At 52.9% G+C, this 26,077-nt stretch overlaps 1 protein-coding gene across 4 annotated transcripts in view; it reads right to left on the bottom strand.

Moving 5' to 3' along the window:
* LOXL2 (lysyl oxidase like 2) overlaps positions 1-26,077 on the bottom strand; it is a 105,174-nt gene that overhangs the window by 33,010 nt on the left and 46,087 nt on the right. For all 4 annotated transcript variants that reach the window (XR_014828318.1, XR_014828319.1, XM_021074114.2 and 1 more), the window contains 3 exons: positions 14,719-14,930; positions 8,648-8,870; positions 4,814-4,997 (listed from right to left, as the gene is read on the bottom strand). Coding sequence is in view for 2 of the 4 variants with exons in the window: in XM_021074114.2 (XP_020929773.2) it covers positions 4,814-4,997; positions 8,648-8,870; positions 14,719-14,930 (619 nt within the window). In the remaining 2 variants the exon portion in view is untranslated. The remainder of the gene's footprint in view (positions 1-4,813; positions 4,998-8,647; positions 8,871-14,718; positions 14,931-26,077) is intronic.

Genomic DNA, 26,077 nt, shown 5'->3' on the forward strand with positions numbered 1-26,077 from the left:
TGGCCCCCAAATTCTAACCAGACAGTCTGACCCCACAGCATAATCTTGCTGAGTTTCTGAAGCTCATTCAGGACAGTTAGGAGAGGAAACCCTGTGCTGGAAAAGGGCAGAAGTTTGCTCTGGGAAAGAGTTGAGCTTCCTGCAGCACCTATGTTTTCCTTGATCTAGGGGGCTCGCTCTCCTCCTAGAACACCTCCTCATCTCTGCCCATCAAAGCAGAAGCAAGGGGCACCATGTACCATCTTCCTTTGTGACTCAGGTTGACCACCACCCCCTCGTCTGCAGCATTTACTTTTTACAGTCTCTCTGCTCTCTCTCTGTCTCCTGAGGAAATGAGCTGGGCATCCAGCCTGAGAGTAGATTCAGCCTGCATCTCCTTTGAAGTGACAGAACCTTTTTGAGCTCCACTTTCCTCATCTGTTAAATGCAATAAGAATATCTCTCTTGCAGGGTTGAGATTATAAGGATTGAATGAGACAAAGTGTGCCAAGTTAACAGGGACTTAGTAAATGTTAAGTACTGTTATCAAGATTATTTCTTACTAGAGTTCCCATCGTGGCGCAGTGGTTAATGAATCTGACTAGGAACCATGAGGTTTTGGGTTCAGTCCCTGGCCTTGGAGCCAGCGTTGCCATGAGCTGTGGTGTAGGTTGCAGACGAGGCTCGGACCCCGTATTGCTATGGCTCTGGGGTAGGCCAGTGGCTACAGCTCCGATTAGACCCCTAGCCTGGGAACCTCCATATGCTGAGGGAGCAGCCCAAGAAATGGCAAAAAGACAAAAAAAAAAAAAAAAGATTATTTCTTGTCGTCACCTATTTGTTGGTGTAAAATAGATTTGACTGGGGTTATTTCTTACTTCTCCCATTTGATGTGACCTCTTAGAGAGAATAAATTATTATTAGAAATGCTTCTGGAATAAATGAATTTCTCCATTCCAGGCTCCAGCCCAAATAATACTCAACAAATGCTATGGACTGCTAGATTATGGGACTGGGCAGGAGAGAAAAAGATTAACTCAAGAGCCTAACACGCTTTAGACTCTAACTAGTAACTGGTTAGTACCCCCTGGCCTAACTTATGTAAACTTATGCGGCTGTCTCTGGACATCTGGGGAGGAGGCCCCAGAGGCAGAGGCCACTTTCTGAAGCATGCATGGTGCCCCAGGGCAGAGTGCAGAGATGGGGGAAACTGTGTCTCTTGCTCTGTTCCCTATACCTCCCTGCTCCATGGTGGGTCGGGCAAGGTGGCAGGTGACACTGAAGGACATCAGCCTGGGTGTCCAGCTGGGCTGGTCCATGGGTGTCTGTGGGATCCTGGCTGCTTTTGTTGACCTGGGTTTGACCTGCTGCCCCCTGACCCCCAGCTTTCCCCTCTCCTGGGTTCTGGACTGGCCTCTGAATTCCTTCCATTCATGATGCCTCCTCCACGTTCACCTTGCTCTTCCCCCAGGTGCAAACACTGGCCCCCGGGACCACAGGCCTGGGGTGGAAGCAGAATGCTAGGGAGAAGCCCGTCCAACCTCTTAGAACAGTATCAATCAACTCTGATGGTTGCCATTAGACTTCTAAGAAGACTGTTTTTTGGGTTTTTTTTTGTTTGTTTTTTGTCTTTTTAGGGCCACACCTGCAGCATATGGAAGTTCCCAGGCTAGGAGTTGAATTGGAGCTGCAGCTGCTGGCCTACACCACAGCCACAGCAACATGGGATCCAAGCCACGTCTGTGACCTACACTACAGCTCACGGAAACACCGGATCCTTAACCCACTGAGTGAGGCCAGGGATCGAACTCGCATCCTCATGGATCCCAGTTGGGTTCTTAACCCTCTGAGCCACAACAGGAACTCCCTAAGAACACTTCTCAATAGACAAGGACATGGCACAGTGTTTCTCACTGTTTCCAGAGACTTTTGTTACAGCTTTACATGAGTGGCATGTGCTGCCAGTATTTCTGATTGGGGATTTCAGGCAAACAGGCTTGAAGGGCACTGCTCTAGAGCTGCCCTGTCCAAGGTGGCAGCCACTGCCTCGCTGAGCACTTGGAATGTGGCCAGTCCAGACCATGACAATAAAAGCATCCTGGGAGTTCCCATCCTGGCTCGGTGGAAATGAATCTGACTAGCATCCATGAGGACGCAGGTTCGATCCCTGGCCTCGCTCGGTGGGTTAAGGATCCAGTGTTGCTGTGAGCTGTGGTGTAGGTTGCAGATGCGGCTCAGATCCCATGTTGCTGCAGCTGTGGTGTAGGCTGGCGGCTACAGCTCCGATTCAACCCCTAACCTGGGAACTTCCATACGCTGTGGGTGCGGCCATAAAAAAAGACAAAAAAGACAAAAAATAAAAATAAGAAAGCATCCTGGATTTCAGAGTGGGCACACTACCTGTGGACCATCTCATCAAGAGCATTTATACTGATTACAGGCTGAAATCGCAATCTTTTGGATACACGTGGTTAAGAAAAATAGATTATTAAAATGAATTTCATCTGTTTCTTTTTATTTGTTTTCTACGTGGCCACTAGAAGATGTAACATTACATATGTAGCTCACCTTATATGTCTAATGGGCAGCGTGGGGTCTGGAGTGTTGAAACTTCTTTCCCATGTGTTTGATCAGCTGATTCTACTTATGCAACTGGAACTCATTCATTCATTCATTCATTCATTCACTCATTCTTCATAAGAGGAGCATCCCCAGAGCACTGGGAGCTCGACGTGAGGGGGGAGGAAGGTATATAAATAGACAGCTGGAGTCCAGAGGTGCACAAGCACAGTGCCTGATTCTGACCTAACATCCATCCTGATGATAAGAGCAGACTCTCAGAAGGCTGGAGTCAGACAGAACCTCAGACACAGTGAATAATCCAGTGAAGAATCTGAGGTCCTGAAGTTTGCTTAAGTTCACCAAGCATGTAGGTGGCAGGGCTGGGACTAAGACTCAGACTGCCTGCCTCGCAGTCCTCGACTTCTTACCGCCTGGGCTGTGGGTGTGGCCACTTGGTCCACCAGCGAAAGCCAGGGCTCAGGACTGACCCTGTCTGCTCTGGGACTTGACATCAAATGTGGACTTTTGCCTTTCTGCCTATGGGACCTGCAGCCCAACAGGGCCGAAGATCATAAGTCATCCCATGGTTCTTTTAAGGACAGCATTCAAAATGCCGAGTGTCTCCCTCCCAGAGTTCCACAGGCCCTTGGAAACCTCTGGCTGCTCTGGGCAGTGAAATAATTGGGTCAAATAGCACACACCCATGATAAACGGAAGGTTTGTGTCATCCAGGGCTTGTTAACTCCTCAGAATGAGTGGCCTTTGTCTAGTTGGCCCAGGGAGACCACAAACCAACACATCAGCCAATTAGTACAAAGGACTGGCGGCCTATTTGAGATCTAAGGGAACCACTGAGAGCTGACCATGACAGGGGAGGAGGAGGAAGACTGTCACGTGGCTTAACTGCCAGCTGGCACGAGGCAATGTTCAAGTCCACCCTGGACCCCCAACCTCAGGGTACCCCAGGAAGCTTGCAGGGATTGGAGAAGGGAGGCAGCGATGTCCCGAATGTGAGTGGGGCTGAGACAAGGTGGGAACAAGGGTGAAGCCCACATCTGACAATGAGAAGACATGGGTTTCAGTCTGTTCTCTGCCACTAACTAGCGTTGGGACCCCAGGCTGGCTGTCCGGAGCCTCGGGTTCCTCATCTGTTGGGCCAGTTGACCTCTGAGCTCCTTCTCTGGCAGCGCCATCTATGAGTCCAAGACTCTCTTTTGGGTCCACAGAGCTATTAGTTGCTCCAGGCTGTGCTGGGTGACCTCACCGCATTCCTTTCTGTGGGGCGATGGCCCTATTCCTGACAGTATGGAAACCTCCTCTCCCCACAGGATAGGATTCCCGGCCCTCGTCTGCAGCCCCCTCTCCTTCCTCCTTGAGCCGCCCCACCCCCACCCCACCCCCCTGAAATGGCAGCACCTGTTCTACAGCAGCCTCCTTGGGGGTCAACACTGCAAAGATTCCAGGAGCTGAGTGGTTTCTCTTGCTCAACACACAGTCCTCCGCAGGGGAGGGCTGGACACTCACTGGGCTGCCAAGTCTGTCTGGGGTGAAAACCCCACCCTCTGCAGGACCAGGGCTGGCAGAGATCAGTGGTCTTCACTGGGGTTGGGAAAGGAAGCTCTCCGCTGTGCTGTCATGCCAGGTTTACAACATTCCTCTCAAAGGGGTGACCTGCTTGAAAGCCACCTATGCTTTTGTTCTTTGCTCAAATGGTAATTTGTTTGGGACCCTTCATAAAAACTAGACCCCTTTTTTTGTTAGCATCTCATGCTATCAGGAGCAGGGCCTCCTGATCCTGGTCTCTGGTGGCAGGGAGAGAGTGCCTGCAGTGCCAACCAGGTGGAAAAGTCAGATGACATTTAGGATCCTTTGTGCCCAGGGTGGTCCACGGCCTGATGAATTCTCAGGTCTTCTGGAGCAAGGGCCTGGACATCCCAACTTTCTCAGTGGGGTGGTGGGGAGCCCTGGGCTGGGAGCTGGGAGACCTCCGTTAGTGTTCACTGGCTGCTAATGCGTTGTCTCATCTTGGGCATTTACTCCCTTCTCTGGCCCCAGCTTCCAAATCCGTGAAGTGGGACTTGATGTTCCCTAAAGCCCTTCCAGCTCTACTGCCTGGGGAGAGGCCTGGTTTTCTAACAGAGCCGCAGCTACTGGAGGGAGGAGGCCAAGCAAGAAGAGCCTGCAAAGCACAAGACTGGCCAGCTCGGGCTGGGCTCCCCCGTGGGACACTTTCTGTGACCAGAGGCCCTGGAGCATCCTCCCCACACCTTACCTTGCCCCAGCCGGGAGCCTGTGATGGCCTCTTTGGCACTCCCGAAGCCCAGTTCTCTGCAGACCACGCTGGCAGACACCAGGTCCCACTTGTCGTCGCAGACGGTACCCCACTCTCCGTTCTTGAGCACCTCCACGCGGCCCTCCCCGACGTTGGCCCCGCCTCTCAACCGCACCAGGGGTTGCTGAGGAGACACACAGTCCTGCTGAGCAGAAGCTGATGCAGTGGCAGCCCACTCCCCTCGCTTTCCGACCACCCCCGGCTCCCAACCCAGGCGCCAGGCTGGGAGCTGACCATGCTTGATTTGCGTGTGCGCCTGTGGTGGGGGTGGAGCAGCTGGAGGGGGGTTGGCGCGCAGGCTCACTTTGCCTGGCTGGCTCTGCTGTGAGCTCCCTGTACAGCCTAACTGTGGAGCTTTGGTCCTGGACCACGGGGAAGCCTGTCACCCCACCCTATACCCCCTCGAGGACCTTACCACCAGCACACCCCTCTACCTCTCACTTCAGAACCTCAAGCTTCAGAGCTACAGAAAGAAGCTGCTACCCCCAAAGTCTGCAGATTCCAAATAGATCATAATTTTATCACGCCTGGAACGGAATGCTGTGGTCTAGGACGGGAGGTGTGGGAGGGGACCCCAGGGCACTAAAGGGACCATGCTGCAAGGATGCTATTTCGATAGAGGGCGGGGCCTCACCGAGATGGCCATGACTTGGGGATGGGTCCTCCGAAAGGGGATGGGGAGCCCCCTGTGGGTTCCATCTGTCTTGGAGCTGGGCCCAGTCGCCACCCCTGCCACCCCCGCCACCCCTGACTCTACTCCAAGTCCAAATCAGCAGAGCTCTTCAGAAGATGCAGCCACCAGATAGGCAGAGACAGTGGGCGGTTATAGTTTAATTAGCCCTAACTGCTCACTGACAGCCCAGAAGCCTTAATCATCTAGCATCTTATTCCCACTGGATCATGCCTTCTCAGATAGGAGAATGGTCATTTGACTCCATCTGCCCATGTATCCTGTTTTGCATCAGTTTCTCTCCCTCTCTCTCTCTCTCTCTCTCTCTCTCTCTCTCTCTCTCTCTCGTGTGTGTGTGTGTGTGTGTGTGTGTGTGTGTGTGGAGGTAGGGAAATCAGAAGCCTGCGAGGCTCTGCGCTATTGCTGACGCCATCTGATTCAACACAGAGGGAGTAAGAGTGATGGGGCAGCCTTTCCATGTGCTGGATCAGACCAGAGTCATTGTTCTGCTCTGGCCTGTGCAGTCCTCAGCTCCGGACTCCTTTCATCCTCCCCACCAACAGCCCGGACCAAGCAGGCCTGGTTGGAGGTGGTGCTTTTCAAGCACTAACACACACCAGCCCCCTTGAAGGCCCAGGCACGAGCAAGAACCTCTGTCTCCATCCTCCAGCTGAGGTCCCCTCCCAACTACACTTCTCTCCCCCAGGACTGTGCCTTGTGGCTGCCACGGCAGGGTGGGGGTGCTGTGACAGCACCCAGATTTACAGACTTCAGGGACTGACCCTGATGCCAGGGGGTCTTCTGAAAAGGGAGGCATGCAAAAACCCCTCTGGCTTCAGGAAGCTTTATTCCAACTTTAGAAAACATGACAAATACCATTGCTGGCCCCAGCCCCTGACTGTGGAAGCACTGTGACTTCTCCCTTCCCCCACTGCTCTTCCCCTCGTGACCCAAGCTTAAGAGAGGCAGAGTCCAAGTACCCTCACCCCATCTGGCAGAGGCCAGGCAGAGTCAGCTGGCTGTGGTGGAACAAAAGAAACCAGGGGAAAATGTGATGTAAGGCCCTCCTGCTATATATATATTTTTAATTGGTTCAGTATGAACTTGATTCCTTTGCTTTGCACCACACAGTAAGAATTCCAAAACAGTAGGACCTGGTATTCTGGATGACACACGAGGAAAGCTCAGAGGTGCGGACTGAGGCTCTAGGAAGGACAGGGTAAAGTCACGTGGCCAGGAGGAGCGGGGAGAGAGGGACTGCAGGGGGTGGCACTGTCCAGGCATGCCTGTGCGGCCTGGCTGCACAGTGTGATGTGTGGTGGGGTCTGTGTGCTTTGCAGGGCCCGGTGGGGACAGAAGGGGGCAGGGCAGGGTGCCGGCTGGAAGCACCAGGAAGACACTGCAAAGAGTTCCCGCACCCTCTGGCTGACGCCTGGGTTTGCTGCATTCACCTCACTCCTTCGGTTTAGGGCTTTTTCTCTTGTCCAAATACACTACCCCAGCCTGGGAGGGAGCACCCAGTGTGGTTTATCGGTTCCTGCCCTGGTTTCCTGTTTCCACTGGATGAGCGTTATCACCCCCTGCCCGAGAGCAGAGCTGGATGTTGATGGAGAGGAGAGATTGGAGAGGGTAGAGGGGAAAGATGGGGGAGAGGCCAGAGGGGAGCGGGGACAGGAGGTGCAGAAGGAGGCTGTCTCGGCTTGGAGAGGGGCTGCTACTCCCCTGCCCCACCTGGACCCGCCTGCTACCCCATCTGCCCCTGTCCATCAGGGCTCTCTCCTTCCTCTTACCCCGGATGGGATCAGGGCTGACTTGAAGTTTGTCCCAGCCCCGGGGACCAATTCCCAAGAAACCAGGCTTTATCTGGCACAGGGAATCATTTCCTAATAAAACAATCCGCTATCTCTCCCGCCTGTCCCTCTGCTCGTCCCAAGTGCTAGTCCCACCTACCGGCCCGAGTTAGCAGTTTCCAGAGCATGCAAATCCCAGAGACCTTTGGTGGATATATGAAAAAAGGGCGGTAGGAAAAAAGAAAAGCCTCTTAATGGTTTTCAAGGGAAGACAGAATAGTGCACTTTCTCTTTTTTCCGCGGATGCTTGGTCAAGCCTGCTGTGGTTGGAATAGTTCGCTTGTCCTGAGAAATGAGCCAGCTGAAAGGGGGATGACAATTCTCTTGAGCAGATGTACGTCTCTTGAACATACCCACATGCACCCACGTGCTGGGTCACAAAAACAACGTGATCACGGTAAAGACAACACAGACATGGTGATGGCCTGTTTCCATTTACTTTCTCGGTGAAAGCTTTTAAAAATTGTTTTCCTTCTGGAGTTCCCGTCGTGGTGCAGCGGAAACAAATCTGACTAGGAACCACAAGGTTGCGGGTTTGATCCCTGGCCTCGCTTAGTGGGTTTAGCATCTGGTGTTGCCACGACCTGTGGTGTAGGTCACAGACGCAGCTCAGATTTGGCATGGCTGTGGCTGTGGCGTAGGCCAGCAGCGAGAGCTACGATTAGACCCCTAGCCTGGGAACCTCCATATGCCACGGGTGTGGCTCTAAAAAGGATAAAAAGAAAAAAAAAATTGTTATCCTTCCTGTTGCAGAATAAACCAAGACCTGTTTGCACACCTTTGTAGCTGATTTCTTGTGCTCTTGAGGTTTGGATTGTGCTTCCAATGGTCCCAGGATAACCGATTCCTATGGGAACTGAGCAGATGCCCCAGGTCCAGCCCCCCTCCCCCACCTTTCATGCCAGTCTGCAGATGCTGTGCAGAGCCTGTGATGGTCAGTAATGAGGCATGTCCCTCTCTCAGGCATCTGTCCTCCACAGAGGGGACTCTGGTCTCGGAGTAGAGCAGCAGTGCTGCAGGACAGGTGGGGCACCAATTTGGGGCAGAGGGCCCAGCTGCTTGTCACATCCTACTGATAGCATATACTGGTGAGGCTGGCCCTGACAAGTGTTCTCTGCCTTCCTGCCCTCTAGAAAAGTAGTCTGAGTTGGGGCGGGCTTTCTCTGCTCTCTCTTGGGGATCCCTCTCTGTTCCCTTCACCACCAGTCCAGCCCTCCAGGTGCCAAGTGGCCAAAGCTCCTGCCCCATCCTCACCTCCGGCTTGTAGGCTTTCCGGAACCTCGAGGGTCCATCAGCACTGAAGACCTGGCCAGGCACACAGCTCACCACAGCCGGCAACCCATTCTCACAGGTGACGTTCTTAACGGGGTCCAGCGACACTTGAGGGCCCAGCTTGCAGCTGGAGATGTGGGCCTCCGTGCCTGTGCAGTCCATGGAGAACGGCCAGTAGCGCTGCTTCTTGCGGGCGGCAAACATCCTGCAGAAGGTGAGACGGGGCAGGTGACCAAGATATCAGGGTGCCCGCCCCTCCCTCCAGCTGGGCACTGGACCCTTGCCCAGGCTGGCCACTGTGCTGGCTGCTGCAGATCCGGTGGTGGGACCGGATGGACACGGTCCCTGCTCTGGGAGCTCAGTCCTGCTCCAGACAGGGCTTGCAGGCGCCTGTGTAAGCACTCCCTGAGTCCTCGGTCATGCAGGGCCTGAGCTGAGCACTGGGAAGCAGGACCCAGAAGGATGGCTTGACCTACTACCCCAGGAGGCTCACATTCTAGGAGACAAGGGACTAACTCCACACACAGTGAGATGATACTAAAGCCTCTAAGTACAAAATGCAAAAGGGATCTAAAACAGACAAACACAAGGGCATACTACTCAGCCATAAAAAAAAAATGAAATAATGCCACTGGCAGCAACATGGATGGGCCGAGAGATGATCATACTAAGTGAAGTAAGTCAAAGAGAGAAAGACAAATATCATATGGTATCACCTACATGTGGGATCTAAAAAATGATACAAGTGAACTTATTTATGAAACAGAAACACACTAACAGATATAGAAAACAAACTTACGGCTACCAAAAGGGAAAGGGGGGAGGGATAATTAGAAGTTTGGGATTAGCAGATACACAGCACTATATATAAAATAAACAACAAAGTCCTACTGTAGAGCACAGGGAACTACACACAATATCTTGCAGGTTTGTATCTTTCTAATACCTACAATGGAAAAGAATCGGGAAAAGAATATAGATAATACATAACTAAATATATATATAAAAGAACATATAGATATAGGAGTTCCCGTTGTGGCTCAGCGGGTTAAGAACCCAACTAGTATCCATGAGGATGCAGGTTGGATCCCTGGCCTCGATCAGTGGGTTAAGGATTTGGTGTTACTGTGGCTGTGGTGTTGGAAGGCAGCTGCAGCTCTAATTTGACCTCCTAGTCTGGGAACTTCCATATGTTGCAGGTGCGGCCCTAAAAAGCAAAGCAAAAAAAAAAAAAAAAAAACAAAAAAAAAAAAAAACAAAAAACTGTACTGGTTAAAGGAACAAAAGAAGGATAGGAGAAGGGAGGGAGCCAATGGCTGCAGTGATGACAGAAGAGTAGGTTTGAATTGGGCCTCCTTTTTTTTTTTTTTTTTTTGTCTTTTTAGGGCCGCACCCATGGCATATGGAGGTTCCCAGGCTAGGGGTTGAATCAGAGCTACACAGCTGCCAGCCTACACCACAGCTGCAGCCACAGCAACGCAGGATCTGAGCCACATCTGCAACCTACACCACGGCTCATGTCAATGCCAGATCCTTAACCCACTGAGTGAGGCCTGGGATCGAACCTGCATCCTCATGGATGCTAGTGAGATTCATTTCTGCTGAACCTTGATGGGAACTCCTGAACTGAGCCTTGAATGATGGTGGGATTTGAAAAGGAGGAGGCTGGGAAGGGCCCCCATCCTCTCATCTTTGGGGGTCTGTGAGCTAGTCCCTGCTTGGCAGAACCCAGTGAGATGCTGGGGAGAGCCAGACAGCATCATTGCCAGATGGTGCAGAGGTAGGCCACCCAGGCCAGGCTGGCCCTGGACAGGCAGAAGTGAGGTCCTGTCCCTGCTGGTCTAGGGGGCCTGGAAGTTTCTGCTTTGTCTATGAGTGAACAAGATGTGAACAAATAGGAAGAAACAACTCGGCAGATGCCACCAATATCTTTCCTTAACCCTAAATTGCTACTGGTAGTAATTCTGCTGTATCTGTGGCTGCAGTGACACAGAATGTTTGCAAAAAAGGGATTATCCTGGAAAATTCAGGGCGTGGGCTCAACATGGCTGCAGCCAGAACAGAGAACCACACGGGGCGAGGGGGGGGGGGGGGTTGAATAATTCCAAGCGCCACTGCTCCTCCCCCACTTCCTGAGGGGCCCTTGCACTTGGAAACACAACCTCCAGCTTGTTCCCCATGACACCCTCCACGTCTGACTGAAGCACACCAGGGGGGGCACAGCTTGTTATGACACCCCCGCAATGAGGCGAGCCAACACACCCAGGGGACATCAGCTGCACAAGGAGTGGTCCGATCTCCGGGGCTGGAACAGCTTCTAACTCCCAGCTTTCAGTGAACACGAGCCTCTCCCAGGCACAGATGCACTGAGCTCTAAGGACAGCTCGAAGCTCCCTTAGCAGACACGGGGCGGCTCCTCCTTCCCCAGACAGCCTGCTGCCCTCTTCCCTCAGCTCACAGGAACGTGCTGTGAGGCACCGGCCTCCACCGCCAAGGCCCACCCTGCCCCCACCGCGATTCACTCCACGAGGCCCCTGGGTGTAGACAGGAGCCGCTGGGGAGGGTGTGTGGACAGCCCCCGCCAGGGCTGCTGACTGGTGGGCGACCGCAGTCACAGGACAGCCATGGCCAAGCGGGAAGCCTGCGTGAGAAAGCCGTGTCCAGGCTGGGTAACACTGCGCTGGACTGGGTCAAATGAAAATGAGAAGTCCCAAGCTGAGGGGGCAGCCAGACTTTTGAGGGATTCTGCCAGCTACTTGAGCATGTCGATTCCAATTACGCATTCTGGAACTCGGGAAATAACCACAGGATGGGTGTGGGGTCCCGCTGGGCCCCCTGTGAGACAGACCTGAGTTAAAACTCCCCTGATCCCTGGATGTCCATCCTCTGATGGGCCACAGTGATGTTTGGGTCCCTGGGCTCAGGGTCCAGTGGCTCCCGAAAGCTCTGATTATTTCCTTTTCCCCAGAGTATGGTGGCCTTGATAAGATCGTAGGCCCCTTTGGGGAAGGCTGGGCAAATGAGTAACAGTATAAATTTTGGGCAGAGTGCCACCATCCCTCCTCAACGGGACCCAGCCTCCTCTTCATTCACGGGTTTCTGAGTCTGTAAGCTGGCTCGTCCGGACACTGACTGAGGGGCCGTGATTCTCTTGTTTTTTTTTTTTTGTTTTCTTTTTAGGGCCATATCTGCGGCATATGGAAGCTCTCAGGATAGGGGTCGAATCAGAGCTGCAGCTGAAGCCTGCACCACAGCCACAGCAACACAGGATCTCAGCTGCATCTGTGACCTACACCGCAGTTTGCAGCAATGCCAGGGAGGCCAGGGATCGAACCTGCATCCTCACTGACACTACGTCTGGCTCTCAGCCCACTGAGCCACAATGGGAACACCCAACTCTCTGCTTTTACCATTCGGGTTAGATCTTTGTTCTCTTGACCTAGAATTTTTCTGAATTCAGTGCACTTTCTTTTCTCTCTCTCTCTCTCTCTCTCTTTTCTTTTTTGCACTTTCTATTTCATTTCTAGGAACCCTGCGATCCAGCCAAATGGATCCACTAGCCAACGCCACAGATCTGCAGGAGTCAGGCTATTCAGATCTGCTAGCTACTGGCTAGCCATGCCCACCTTACCTTGACGTTGAGTGCTGTCACTGGGCCCTTGCCACCCCAACCCCCATATCCAGTGACTCCCACTGCATTTAGTTTTCCCAACCTTCGGTGACAGCAGCTCCCTCTGTTAGGTCTGGCTTAACAGAGAAGAGGGATCAGGAGTGCTTAAGAATGCCATGGCACTCCTCACAAATGTATTCTCCCAAGTCATGGTAAAAAGTGTGTCTTCTGGACCCTCCCAGGGTGGGTGACCAAGACTTAGATGACAAATTAATTCCATCATTCCAGTGTCCCCAAGCCTCTGAAGCCCCCCTGTGCATGAAACCAAGGGGAATCCAGCATTTCCATTTCACGATGATGAGCCCCCTTTTGGACCCTGATTCAGCCAGCCCACTCAAGTCAGAGTTCTTCCTAACTCCCAGAGATGTCCTGGGGGCGGAGCAAAACAGAGGCAGGTCAGAAGGTGGAGGAAGCTGAGCAGAGAGCTCTCCCTGGGGCAGACCTGGGCTCCCCTGCAGCTCTGGCAGGAGTGCCTTTGTGACCCACCCCCCGCAACCACTGCACTGCCTTTCAGGCCTGAGCCCCTCCTGTGCAGCCTGGGAGCCTGGGCTGAGTGGCCTCTCCGAACCCCCTGTGGCCTGGGAGGTCCACTCTTGGCTAACAGCCTCCTCTCAACCCCTAACAGCACCACCAAGGCCCAGAAACTCTTTCCAACGTGCCTTTCTCTTTGGGGGCCCGCGTGTCAGCTGCATCCCAGAGACTAGTACACAGAGACAAGCTGAGAAGCTGAGAAGGTTTTTGCCTGTGCCCCGGTCCCTCTGTTGCATCTCCAGCGAGAGGGCTGGAGAAGGAGCTGGCTTCCGGTGTTTGTTAATCATCCGGCATCTCGGCTGACGGCACTACCCACCACCACCTTTGCTACCTTTCCAGTCTTAGGAGCCTTTTCCTGCCTGCATTTGAAAAAGCAAAGCCACAGACACAGAACTGAAGGAGCAAGGAGGGGTTTTCAAACCAGCATATGCTCCTGGATCGGGTTTATCTGCGATCTGAGATTCCTCCTCAAAAGCAGGAAAAGGGCTCGGTCTGCTTTCAAATGCCATCTGAACAAGCCACATGCTGCCTGGCCCTGGGCATGCCCGTCCTGCTCTGGTCAGGGCCCATGGCAGCCTTCCCACTCCCAGGGCTGGGCTCAGACCTGAGCCAGGCTGCGGGCTCCCGTGGGACCCGCAGGTAGGAGGCCTGTCAGGGGAGGGGATCTGCTTTCCTTGGCTCCAATGGGAAGGAAAAGCTGAGAAGGTGTCTCCAGGGAAGGAGCTGACCTGCTGGCAGGAGTTCTCCAAACTTTTTAGAGGATGGGGACCACCCTGAGCCTCCCCTCATCCCTCCCTGTGCAAACAGGAAGGTCTAGGCCATGTCCGGCGGTGGCTGGGGGGTGGGAGTCACCACCACGCTCACCCACCCCGAGGGGGCAGCTCGGCTGCCAGCACACTCGCGGGGAACTGGGGGCTCCGACCGAAGGCGGCCAGGCCAAGCCCAGGGAGGGACACAGCCTGCACTGACCCCAGGGCTCTGGGGGGAGAGCTGGGGCTAGAACCCCTCCCTATCTCTTGGCTTGGAAGCTATGTCTCTAATTGGCTTGAAAGGAAAGAGTTAGGGAGCCTAGACTCTTGAGGAGTGTAGACCCTGTCGCTGGAGACCCAGGCTTGGATCCTGGACCTGCCACTTCCTGGTTCTATCGGCCCTCTCTGACTTCATTCCTCCAACTCTTTTTTTTTTTTTTGGTCCTCTTTAGGGCTGCACCCACGCATACGGAGATTCCCAGGCTAGGGGTCCAAAAGGAGCTGTTGTTGCCGGCCTATGCCACAGCCACAACAACGCCAGGTCCAGGCCACGTCTGCAACCTACACTACAGCTCACAGCAATGCCGGATCCTTAACCCACTGAGCGAGGCCAGGAATGGAACCCACAACCTCATGGTTCCTAGTCGGATTCTGTTTCCACTGCGCCACGACAGGAGCTCCCATTCCTCCAACTCTGAAATAGACCCCAGCTTCCTAGTGTCCTGAGGATTAAGTAACTAAGAACAGAGCTGGCACACAGTAAGCACTCAGTAAAGAGACAATCATTATTAGAGGGGACAGGAAGACCCCAGGAGTAGCCAATACATCCACCTGTCATGAGCTAAAACCCTTCACTGGACACCCCCCCTTCCACCTCCCAGGGAGATATTAAGTTTGGAGACCCTAACAGCATTGCAAGATTTACTCGGGCAGGAGTGTAACCAAATCGAATCCATCAATTTCTCAGTTTCCTGATGGTTGCTGCAAGTTCCAGATTTCTCAAAATGATCTTTTGTGGGGGGGCCCCACTGCAGAGCTCACCTGCAACAGGGCGGGGCCAAAGGCCCTCAGGCCCCACCCCCCAACCTCCGAAGCCTCCTTACTTGTACACTTTGGCGTTGTACGTCTTCTCCCCAGGGAAGCCAAACATGCCACAGACCACGCGGGAGTTCTTGGCCGTCCAGTGCTTGTCACAGATCTGCTTCCAGGTCTTGCCCTCCTTGACCTCCACGTAGCCCTCGGTCACCGGGGTGCGCTTGCGGTAGGCGGAGAGGATGGCTCGGATCCGGATGTCCTCCACCTGGATGTTCATGTTCTGGGAAGGAGGAGGCGTGGAAGGAGGAGGGGGGGTCACCTTCCCGGTCTGGCCGTGGAGAGGTGACGGCAGGCTGGACACCCTGCTAGCCCGCCTCTCCCCTCAGGCCCCTGGGCGAGGTGGGGGAGGGCTAGAGCTCTGGGTCTTCCGGCGAGCACACAGCACAAAGCCACAGTTGCTACCCTTTGTGCATGGGAGGTGGTGTGGCTGCAGGGACCAGAGGAGAGGGGGCAGGGGTGACCTGGACAACCAGAGATGCAGCTGACCTCAGCACTCCTCCCCTGTCCTACCAAACAGCCGGGCAGCAGGTTCTACCTGCAGGATCTCAAAAGGAGAGCGGAAGAGAAAACACATTCCTTGAATTTCCTGTTTTGCAGTAAAAATCATTTGGATGTTTGCGTTTTACTCCCAAGCATACGTGTGCAGGCGTGGGAGTGAGTGTGTGTGTCTCTCCACTCATCTTTCTGGAAAACTGTAGTTTCAGGCAGATACGCCTTAGATACCTTGAAGCTGGTGGGGCCACCATGCACGCTACCTCATACCCCCAGGGGCATCTTGAGGTGCAAATCCCAGGAGAGGAGGGGTAGAGCTTGGAGAGAGGAGCAGGGAAGGGGTGGGGGGGGACCCAGCCTGGCCAAGCAGAGAGGGGTGTCCTGGGGCCTGGGGGTGGCAGGGGGAGGAATAGTCACAGTCTTTGGGCTGAATGCCTTGAGGCCCTTGGGAAGCTCCCTCCCCCCGCCACCCCATTTCTGTAGCAGTGAGTGAAAAGGCAGGACCCTGCTAGCTGACTGGAGGCTGGGGCTGGAGGGCAGGCTCCCACCTCCCTGCAGGGTGGCCTTCCCTCCCCCACCCAACCCTGAGCTGCTGTGTCCTGGCCCCAAGCACACTCCAGGCCCAGGGATTTGCCAAGACAGGGGGCCTCAAAAGGCCAAGCTGGATGGAGGAGCAGGGGTCTACCTGGGATTTGCGGTGATACCTTTTATGTTTTTCCAAGGCTCATGCCATCTGCCCCCAAACACTGTGGAAGCTCCAGGATCTCTCAACTTCCAGCCCTTCTTCTTTATGCCACTGCTGCCCAAGGGGGCCACCAGCAGCTCTCACAAGGCTCCCTAACTGAGTCCCTGCCTCCCTCTCCCCCTCCATCCATCTGCCACAGGGCCAGCCCCCAGAGGGCTCTTTCTAAAGCACAGCTAGGAGTTCCCATTGTGGCTCAGTGGAAATAAATCTGACCAGCATCCATGAGGCCACAGGTTCGATCCCTGGCCTTGCTCAGGGGGTTAAGGATCCGGCCTTGCCGTGAGCTGTAGTGTCGGTCTCAGGTGCAGCTTGGATCTGACATTGCTGTGGCTGTGGTGTAGGCCAGCAGTTACAGCTCCAATTCAACTTCTAGCCTGGGAACCTTCTTATGCCATGGGTGCAGCCCTAAATAGACCCAAAAAATAGAAAAAAATAATAAAAAAATAAAAACACAGCTAATCTTGCCCCTTGCTGATCCCACCCACACCTCAGCCCCCTCGCTGTCCCCAGGCCCCAGTCTATACTCGGATATGATGAATTATGACAGGACATTAACGGTGCCATATGTGATTCACACGATTCTCTCACTTAATCCGCAAACAATAGAGTGAGGTCGGTACAGCTATTGTCATCTCCATTTTCCAGATAAGAAAACCAGTTGACACCAGTTCGCTCCCCAGCACCACACAGATGCAGGGAGCACTTAAGGTGCAGCATGAGATGCTCTCTGAGCCGGGCCAGGTCAGGCTAGACAAGGGTGCTGACAGAAAGGACCCAAACCCCTGTCCAGCCAGGATGCAAATGAGCTATGAGTTTGAACAGGACCATTATTTGGATGCCCAGGGATTCATGCCTCCTTGCCACTGGCTGCAGGGTGCAAAGCCAGGCCCTGCTTCCCCAGTCCTGCGAGGCAGTGGAAAGTATGTGGGCTGGGCGAGGTGGCATTTGGCTCTGGTTCCTTTCCATGCAGAGCGGAAGGAAAGCCGCCAGTGGCAGGATAAAGTTTGCCAGCCTGGATCCTGGATCCTTTTTAGCCCCCAAGACACCATGCCACCAGGACACATGGACAGGGGAGAGCAAGAAAGGGGCCTGAGGTCTAGACCGGCGTGTGGGCCAGCCCCCTCCTCCGTCTTCCCACCGGGAGGGAGGCTGGGCTGGAATTCCAGCACCCAACGCGTGATGCCCAGAAGGAAAGTTACTGCTGTGGCATCAGCCCTGCAGCTTCATGGGGCAGGCAGGCTAGGCCGACTTTATTAATTTCGCAGACCCTTCCCGGCCCCTCCCCTGCTCCTCCTGCGGGGCAGCAGACTCACTAAGGGGAGATGTGAGGCGAGAACCCAGTCAGAGGAAGACCTGGTGGGGAGCTCAGCAGACCCTTTGTCTTGATGCAGGACAGCGTGCCCTCAGCAGAAGTATGACTGGCAGGCAAGCCAGGTGGGCTCCTGGATGGAGGAAATGAGGCTCGAAGAAGGGAAAGCACTAGAATCTGTGTCTCTGTCCTTGCTCTCCCACCAACTCACTGAGTGTGTGTGTGTGTGTGTGTGTGTGTGTGTGTGTGTGCCCTGAGTGTACCTCTGCATGTGTCTGTGTCTCTGTGGGAGTGCACTGCACATGTGTGTCCATGTGCAGGATGATGTGCACGTGACAGGGTTGTGTGTCCGTGCGAAGTGTGGAATGTGTGTCTCTTCGTGTGTGTGCCTACGTGGTGGAGGAAGAGGGAGGGTTCCCTCCCAAAGCCCCGAGGGGGACGGTCAGGCGAGCTTCGTGTTTGTCATTCCTTCTCCTCCTCTCCCTCTACAGAACCAAGTCCTTCCTGTTTTCTTGGGCTCATATCCACCTCATTCATTCATTCATTCATTCATTCCATAAAATACGGTCTCTCCTCCATGGACCCTGCCAAGCTGCCTCCCTAAGCCACAACTCTAGGGCCCTGTCTTTTCTCTGAACCATAATGACTCTGAGGGCCCTCATTTATCAAACCCATGTCAGGCTCTGTGTTCAAAACTCCCAGAGTTCCCATTGTGGCTCAGTGGCTAACGAATCTGACTGGCATCCATGAGGACGCAGGTTCCATCCCTGGCCTTGCTCAGTGTGTTAAGGATCTGGTGTTGCGCTGAGCTGTGGTGTAGGTCACAGATGTGGTTTGGATCCTGTGTTGCTGTGGCTGTGGCATAGGTCAGCAGCTACAACTTCGATTCGACCCCTAGCCTGGGAACCTCCATATGTCATGGGTGCGGCCCTAAAAGCAAACAAACAAATAAACAAAAAAATCACAAAAAACCTTGATATCCATCCTCATCCTCAATTCCCATGACAACCGGTGGGAGGGCCTGTGAGGGGTCCTTGCCCTCTCCCCACCCCCACCCCCCTGCCCTGTGCATTGCTCAGTACTGAGCTAACTCCACACGGGGCAGGGCCTGGGGCTCAGCCTTCTGGGAGGTTCCTTCAAGGTTTGCACATTCAAAGTCCGTCCACACTTCACCCCGCCTGGAGCAGCTGAGTCAGGCCAGAGTGTACGTGAGGGGAGAGAGAGCTGCTTTCCAGCTGCCCTTGGGCCCCAGCCAGGGGGCGGCAGGGAAGCCCTCTATGGCACACATTCAGGGCTCGCTGCTGGCTGAGAGCTCCCGGGGGCCGCTCTGAGACCTCTGTGTAGGAAAACATACACGTACACACAGAACTTCCCTCCTGACCTCATTGCTGTGGAATCCCTGCCATAACCGCAAATGTTAGGACTTTTTTTTTCCCCCCAGAAGTTCAACTTCAAAGGAGAAGATTGGAAACACTAAAACACATCCACATTTTTTCTCTTCTAACAAAAGTCTCTCTCTCTCCACTTGTGAGTTTTACATTAAGCCCAAGAGCCCAGAAGTCGATAATGCCTCTGGCCGGTTTTAAAAATTCAAATTAAAGTCTGAATGCTGGCCCTCTTGCCAGAGAGAACAATTCACCCCGCTCTCCAAAAGGCTTTCTTTCCTCCAAAGAGTTCACAGAACCTTCAGGACGGGTCCTACTCAAAACTCATCACATTCCCCAGGGAGGACTGGAACCTTGGGAGTGATTATCACCTGCTTCTGAAGGGGAGACTCAGGGTGCCTTGAGGCCATGACCTGCCCAGCTTTAACGAGTGGGCTGGTGGAAAGAAAGCCCAGTGAGGGAGCACCAGGGCTGATCTCCCAGTCTGGTGCTTAAATGACATACACAGCAGCTGTGCATGACTTGCAAATTCCGCAATGTGACAGTCTGGGGCTGTCGCCAATGAGGAAAAATCACCAGTTTTGAAAGTCTAGTTGGAGATTGCATCAGGGAGAGATACAGAGGGGGGTAAGGCAAGGAAGCAAGAGAGCCTAAGAAGGTCCTTCACAATTTGCCCCCAAGTCAGCACTGGGCTCATCCCTTCCCAGGGAGGCTCATTTGCAAGGGCCAGAGCTTAGCTGAACTTCCCTCCCTGTAGAAGTGGTTTGCTATCAGGGCTTCCCATGAGGGATGTCATCCTTGGAGTGGTGCTGGGTGGGGATCCTGCTGAGGATGGACCGGTCAGCCACCATCCCAACCACAAGCACCCCACCCCATGCCTTTTGCTCCCTCTCTCTTCCTTGCTCATGAGGCCCCCTCTCCCCAGCAATGCTTTTCCTACCCTCCCTTCACTGTCCCATTCCCACTTCTATTGTCCAGGCAGGTGTGCAGTGAGAATCACGGAAGTAAGAGAAGGGCACTAGGATTCTGTCATTTCAGGGGGACCCTCCTCTCTCTGGCTGGCTGGCTGACCTAGTCCAGGTCACATCCCTCCAGCTGACTGCTGTGCATTCATGCGTCTGGGTCAGAACTTCCTTGTTCTTCTGCTCCTGGTCAAGAGCTTTCCTGACTGGACCCACTTCATCCCCTCTCTGCTCTTTTTCCAGCCATGAGCTTCCCTAACTGCCAGGCTGACATCACTCTTCTCATCCCAGCATCAAGCTGCCCCTACAATCCTTTTTTTTTTTTTTTTGTCTTTTTTGGGCCACACCCACAGCATAGGGAGGTTCCCAGGCTAGGGGTCGAATCGGTGCTATAGCCGCTGGCCTACACCACAGCCACAGCCAACACCAGATCTGCGCTGTGTCTACAACCTACACCACAGCTCATGGCAACCCCAGATCCTTAACCCATTGAGCAAGGCCAGGGATCAAACCTGTGTCCTTATGGATGCTGGTCAGATTCATTTCTGCTGAGCCATGACAGGAAGTCCCCCTACAATCCTTTTTTTTCCTTCTTCCTACCGATCAGAATGCTCCTGACCCTCAGGGACAATCTCATGCATTCATTCATTCATTCACTCAAAAAAATACCTATTGAGGGTGACAGCGTCCCAGGCACTGTGGGAGGCTGACACTGGTCAACCAGATGGGCAAGTCTCCTGCTGTCACTCATCCCCTCCTCCACGAGGCTCCCTCCCCCACATAGCTCACCCCCACAGATACGACTTTATGCCTCTAGCCTCTGCATTTCCCTCAGTTCGTCCTTGCCTTACACTGCCTCCCTCGTGCTACCATTTCTCCTTCCACGGCTTTTTGCTGCCTCATCAGACTGTGAGCCTCCCAAAGGCAGACTTGTGCTTTATTCACTTTTGGATTCCCCGGACACGAGGCATAGTGGATCCTCACATATTTCTGAAAAAAACTAATAATCATTTAAAAAAATCCAATTACAGGAATTCGGCTGAACTAGAAATGCTGGGCTCTCAAGCCAAACATGTAATAAAGATTCCCTTTATTCTTTGTTTAAGGCCAAGTAAACAGTGAGGCTTGCCTCTCTTCGCGGCATAAGCCCTACTTGTGCGACTTCGCCCTGGGCAAGGAGATCTTCTGCACTTTCTCCACGTGTTCACTTGTCATCCAAGCTATTTAACAGCCCTCCTTTCCCCTTGCAAGCTGCAGCTAATACATAGTTAGCGAACTGAATGGAAAGCTGACCTGACCATCAGCACACGTTTAGATGGTTGATCCAAGTGGGTGTCATCTGTAAACAGCAGGAGGTACGCTGTTCCAGAAGAGTCTGGCGACACTGTAATTATCCCCTTTTGATGATCAAATCAGAACTTCGCAGCCTAAGAAGCTGCTGGGAACATTCTCGAGCCCCTGACTCTGTCTGCGCCAGACGGGGGCGGGTGGGGGAAGGGAAGCAGGAAGGCAGAGCAGGGCTTTCGGTTGCTCAGTTCTCTGTGATGGAGACCAGACCTGCGGAGGGGGCTGGGGTGGGAGTAGCCAAGGGCTGAGGTCATGCTGAGCCGCGGGAGGAAAAAGCCTGCAGTCCGTCTGGACCCTCCTCCAATAAATCAAGAGGTTTGCAAGGCTGCCGGAGAAGCGAATGCTCCGTGTTTCATTTTCCAACCTGAGAGCAGTGGGGTAGGTAACCGAGGCTGCTTCTCTGGCGAAGAGTCAAGCCCTGCTGTCTGCAGGAACCTGGCAGGACACCTGCTCCAGCAACCGCTCCCTCTGGCCCAGCGGGGGTGCTGAGGCCACAGACCAGGCGAGTCCTGGGCCCGGCCAAACCATCCCCCATGCTCCCAAGGGAGGATACCTGGTGCTTCTCCTCCTAGCCTTCATCACCATGGTGACAAAGTAAAGCCTTGCGAGATCGACTTTCTCCACGACTGGGCAGCAGACTCCCGGAGGGCAAGACTGTCCTTTCACTTCATCAATCCCTTGATTCCCAGTGCCGAGCATAGGGTCTGGCGCGCAACGAAAATATACGGGACGAACGAATGAACAGACCCAGCATCCAGCTGCCTTAGCAACAGCCTGAGCGGGATGAGGTTGGGGGGGGGGGGGGATCCCTTGGCGCTGACCCCTCCAGCATGGCTGAGCTGACTCAGACGAACCCTGGGCCTGTTGCCACCCCCGCCCCAGGTCACATCAGGAGACCACCTGCAGAACAGATCAGCCCACGCAGGGCACAGAGAGGCCTTCTCTGGCCCAGCTCAAGCCCCCACTTCTTCGGTACAGCCTCCCACTGATTTCTTCCCATTCACCACCTTCCCAAAGTGCCACATAATTTACCATCTGATCCACACCGTTCAAAGTTTGAGTACATACTGGCACTCAGCTGTTTCATCTAAAACAAACTCTAATGCTACTTATTCATAGATTTCATCTAACAAGTAATATTATTTATTTCATCTCACAAACATTGACAATGGTATTTACAAGGGCATATATATATAAATAATATATAAAAATATATAATGTATAAATATACAAATAAATTATATATGTATATATTATTATATATACGTGTGTGTGTGCGTTTTTGCATGTACAGCACCCCGGCCAAGAATCAGGTTCCCGGCTCTGCCAGAATGCGCACAATTTCAAATAGTCTGTTCTGTTAGCTGCATAAATGCCCTTTTGCTTTTCAGATGCTGTGACCTATTTTTAGTTGGGAAAATAGGTCACCCTAGAACTACTTCTCTTATGCCCCTTGTGGTGGCTGGCGAGCCCGGGGCCACGTAGAGGCTCTCGATAAACAGAAGCATGGAATGTTAGCACTGGACAGAATCAAATACATCTTCTTGCCCAGGCACCCTGGCAGCTGGGAGAGAAAACCCAGGGGAGCCCCATGTTATCGCCCAGCTGGCCAGTTCGGCATATCTGGGGATCCAGACATTGTGGGCTCCCACCGTGGCCCTTTGCTCTCTTGCTCAAGGGTCCAGCACAAACCATTCACTTGCTACCATTTCTCCTCTGGCCACAGAGGAAAGCTGACCAGTTACCCTGTGGCCACTGGGGGAGGCAGGGCTATATTTAGCTTGGAGGGACCACCGCCTTCTAAAGTGCACAGAGATGAAAACAGACCCCCTTTCTGTCCTAAACCACCCAGTGTAACCAGCTGCACCTCCTCTCTGGTGGGGGTGGGTGGAAACTCCTGGACCTTTCGAGAGTTAATGACTCCCTTTCAGGCTCTGGGCCCTCCACCTCTCCGAGCCCCCAGATGCTGGGGAAGATAAGTCTGCTGCTGAGGGGGAAGCCTTGAAGCATTTGGCAGCTGACTGTGACTAATAAAAACCTGGACTCCTGGAATTCAAAAAATTCACAACAGCCTCTGTTCCTGTGGTTAAGAGGAGAAGAAAGAGCTGTTTCAGGTCTCAGGGCCCCTCCAGAAGGATGTGAGAGTGTGAGGGTGGGGGTGGGTACCAGATTCTCCCCATGCTGGAAGCAGCATCCTTCTCTCAGCTCTGCCCTCATCCTCCTGCTCCTGGCCCCTCCAGACCTCCTGGTGGCCTGTGTCACAAAGGAGAAACTGAGGCTCTGGGGCTACTTGGGGACAGGCAACCCCTCAATCTCACAGCCCAGCAATTTCTTTTTCTTTTTTTCTCCTTTTTTTTTTTTTTGTCTTTTTAGTGCCGCACATGTGTGGCATATGGAGGTTCCCAGGCTAGGGGTCGAATTGGAGCTACAGCTGTTGGCCTACACCACAGCCACAGCCATGCCAGATCCAAGCCGCATATATGCAAGCTACAACCACAGCTCATGGCAATGCCGGATCCTTAACCCACTGAGCGAGGATACTAGTTGGGTTCATTATTGCTGAGCCACAACGGGAACTCCTGCCCTGGCATTTCTAATCAGTTTTGGAAGCTAACTGCTTTTGCAAAAGAGCCTCTTAAAAACAGGCAGGGAGGAAGGTGGAGGGAGAGGTGAAGAAAAGGAAAAGACCTGCACGTCCCCTGACCTACAGCACGTGGCCCCAGCCACGAGCCTTCCCGGGAGCACATGATTGAGCAATGTGCAAAACAGCCTGTGGAGAGAGGGCATCTGGATTTGTAATCTTTCCTTATCTAATGCTTTTTCCAACTTGTCTACCACCACAGACAGGAAACAAAGCCTCTCGATTTAAGAGGCTCTGAAATCCTGGGAGGTTTGGTTGGAGCTCTGTTTTCTAGGTTTAAAAAACGATCTATTCACTTGAAACCAACAGTATTTCACATTTTATTATTTGCTCCTGCTTCCCTTTTTTTTTTTTTTTTTTTTTTTTTTTTTTGCTTTTGCTTTTCAGGGCTGAACCCAAGGCATGTGGAGGTTCCCAGGCTAGGGGTCAAATCAGAGCTGCAGCTGCCAGCCTACACCACAGCCACAGCAATGTGGGATCCAGGCCTCATCTGCAACCTACACCACAGCTTGAGGCAACGCTGGATTCTTAACCCACTGAGTGGGGCCAGGGATGGAACCCACAGCCTCATGCACACTAGTCAGGTTCATAAGCCACTGAGCCACAACGGGAACTCCCCTGCTTCCCTTTTTAAGGTTTTTGAGAAATGACCCAAGATCCATTTTCCTGTGGAAAAATCTGTTTCACAGTGAGATGTCCAGAGCCCCATGGAGGGTCCGTCACTGGACACACAGCTGCAAATCTCAGGCTCCAGTGGGACCAGAATGCCTGCCTTCCACTCTGGGGTCTAAAAGGGGAGACCACAGAAAAGGGGAGAACCGGGACCCTGCTCAGATAATTTTCTGGATAAAATGAACCAAGGCTGGTGGTGAATCAGTGCTAAGAAAGTCTGCGAAGCACTTTTACAGCAATCATCTGATTTTCCCCCTTACAGAACGTTTAAAACTATCTTGTAAATGATGAGTGCGTGCCATGCCATTCTGATGGAGAAACCACCACCACTCTGGACTAGAGACTGTCACAGCTGGAAGGGACTGAATTCAACTCACTCATCTCAAAGAAAGTGGACTTGCTCTGGGCTCTGGCTGCTGGCCAAGGTAGCTCAGGGGCCCAACCTGCGAACTCTCCCTGGGTGGAAAGAAGGAGCAGTTTTTCCCTCTTCTAGAAGGAATTCATGAACTGTCCAGGGGTCCCCCGAGGATGCTCCCCAAACAGATGTAGAAGGAGTCCACAGAAGCACAGTTAGCTCATCGAGTGAAATTCCATCACCCTGGCCCCAGTGTTTAGTGACTCACGCTCCTGGCATCCCAGAGTGGGATGAACTTGGTCTAGACTGATGTAGGTTTTTTTTGGTTTTTTTTTTTTTTTTTGGTCTTTTTGCCTTTTTCTAGGGCTGCTTCCCGAGGCATATGGAGGTTCCCAGGCTAGGCCTACGCCAGAGCCACAGCAATGCAGGATCCACAGCTCATGGCAACGCCGGATCCTTAACACATTGAGCAAGGCTGGGGATCGAACCCACAACCTCGTGGTTCCTAGTCAGATTCTTTAATCACCGTGCCACAATGGGAACTCCATAGACTGATGTAGTTTTCTTCCAGTCTCTGCTTGGGGAATTCCAGTGTGCTCCAGAAAAGGCACAAGCCTGTGAGGACCACCTTTAATGGTCTGTGACCTGTCCCCCAACTCCAGGAGTCCATGAGGGTGGATGTTCTATTACAGCCTGGCCACACCCTTGCAAAGTAGCTGGGGGAGAAGAGATGGGGTGTCTTCATCCATATGCATTAGCCTAATCATTTAAATTCAGAGAAGGCACAGCTTGACACTTCGCTCTTGGCCATTTGTAAAAATCTTATTCGTATTTTCCTTTTTTTCCCCTTGTTTTTATTTTTTAAATGATTTTTATTTTTCCCATTATAGGTGGTTTACACCATTTTTTAATTTATAGGGGAATGGGGGCTTTCTCACTTTGATGTGAAAAAGTGAGGGTGAAAAGTCTGCCTTCAAGGCCAAATTCATGACAGGCCAGAGAAGAGGCAGTGAAAATCCAAGCATACACACTAGCTGGCTTTCCTTCTGTGTGTGTGTGTGTAACATGAATGACCTCAGTTCATATAACGATGGACACTGCCACATCCAGCCGGTGTGCAGCCCCTGCGTGGGCTGGCTGCGTGCATTTTCATAGATGCAGAGAGGCGAGAGATCTTAGAACTTGCTAATCTCCTCATCCTGCTTCCTTCCCATGTAGGAATCTGGCTTCCATATTCCTGGGAGGAGGTCATCCAGCTCCTGCTTGAACTCCTGCAGTGACAGGGAGCTCATCACTAGCAGGGGAGCCCGGTCCCCAGTTTATAGAGTTTTGCACTGTGTTGAAACATGTAGCCTCATCACTCAACCTTTACAGAGTTTTCACACTGAGATGAAATCTGCATCCCATTCCCTCTTCAACCATCTTAGTTCTGGGAGTTAGAGTAAGTCAGAAGCACTCT

This window comes from Sus scrofa, chromosome 14 (assembly GCF_054392235.1).
Source record: "Sus scrofa isolate SSC_HxYL_T2T_F1_AM1 chromosome 14, Sscrofa_HxYL_maternal_Yorkshire_Landrace_v2.0, whole genome shotgun sequence".
NCBI lineage: Eukaryota > Metazoa > Chordata > Mammalia > Artiodactyla > Suidae > Sus > Sus scrofa.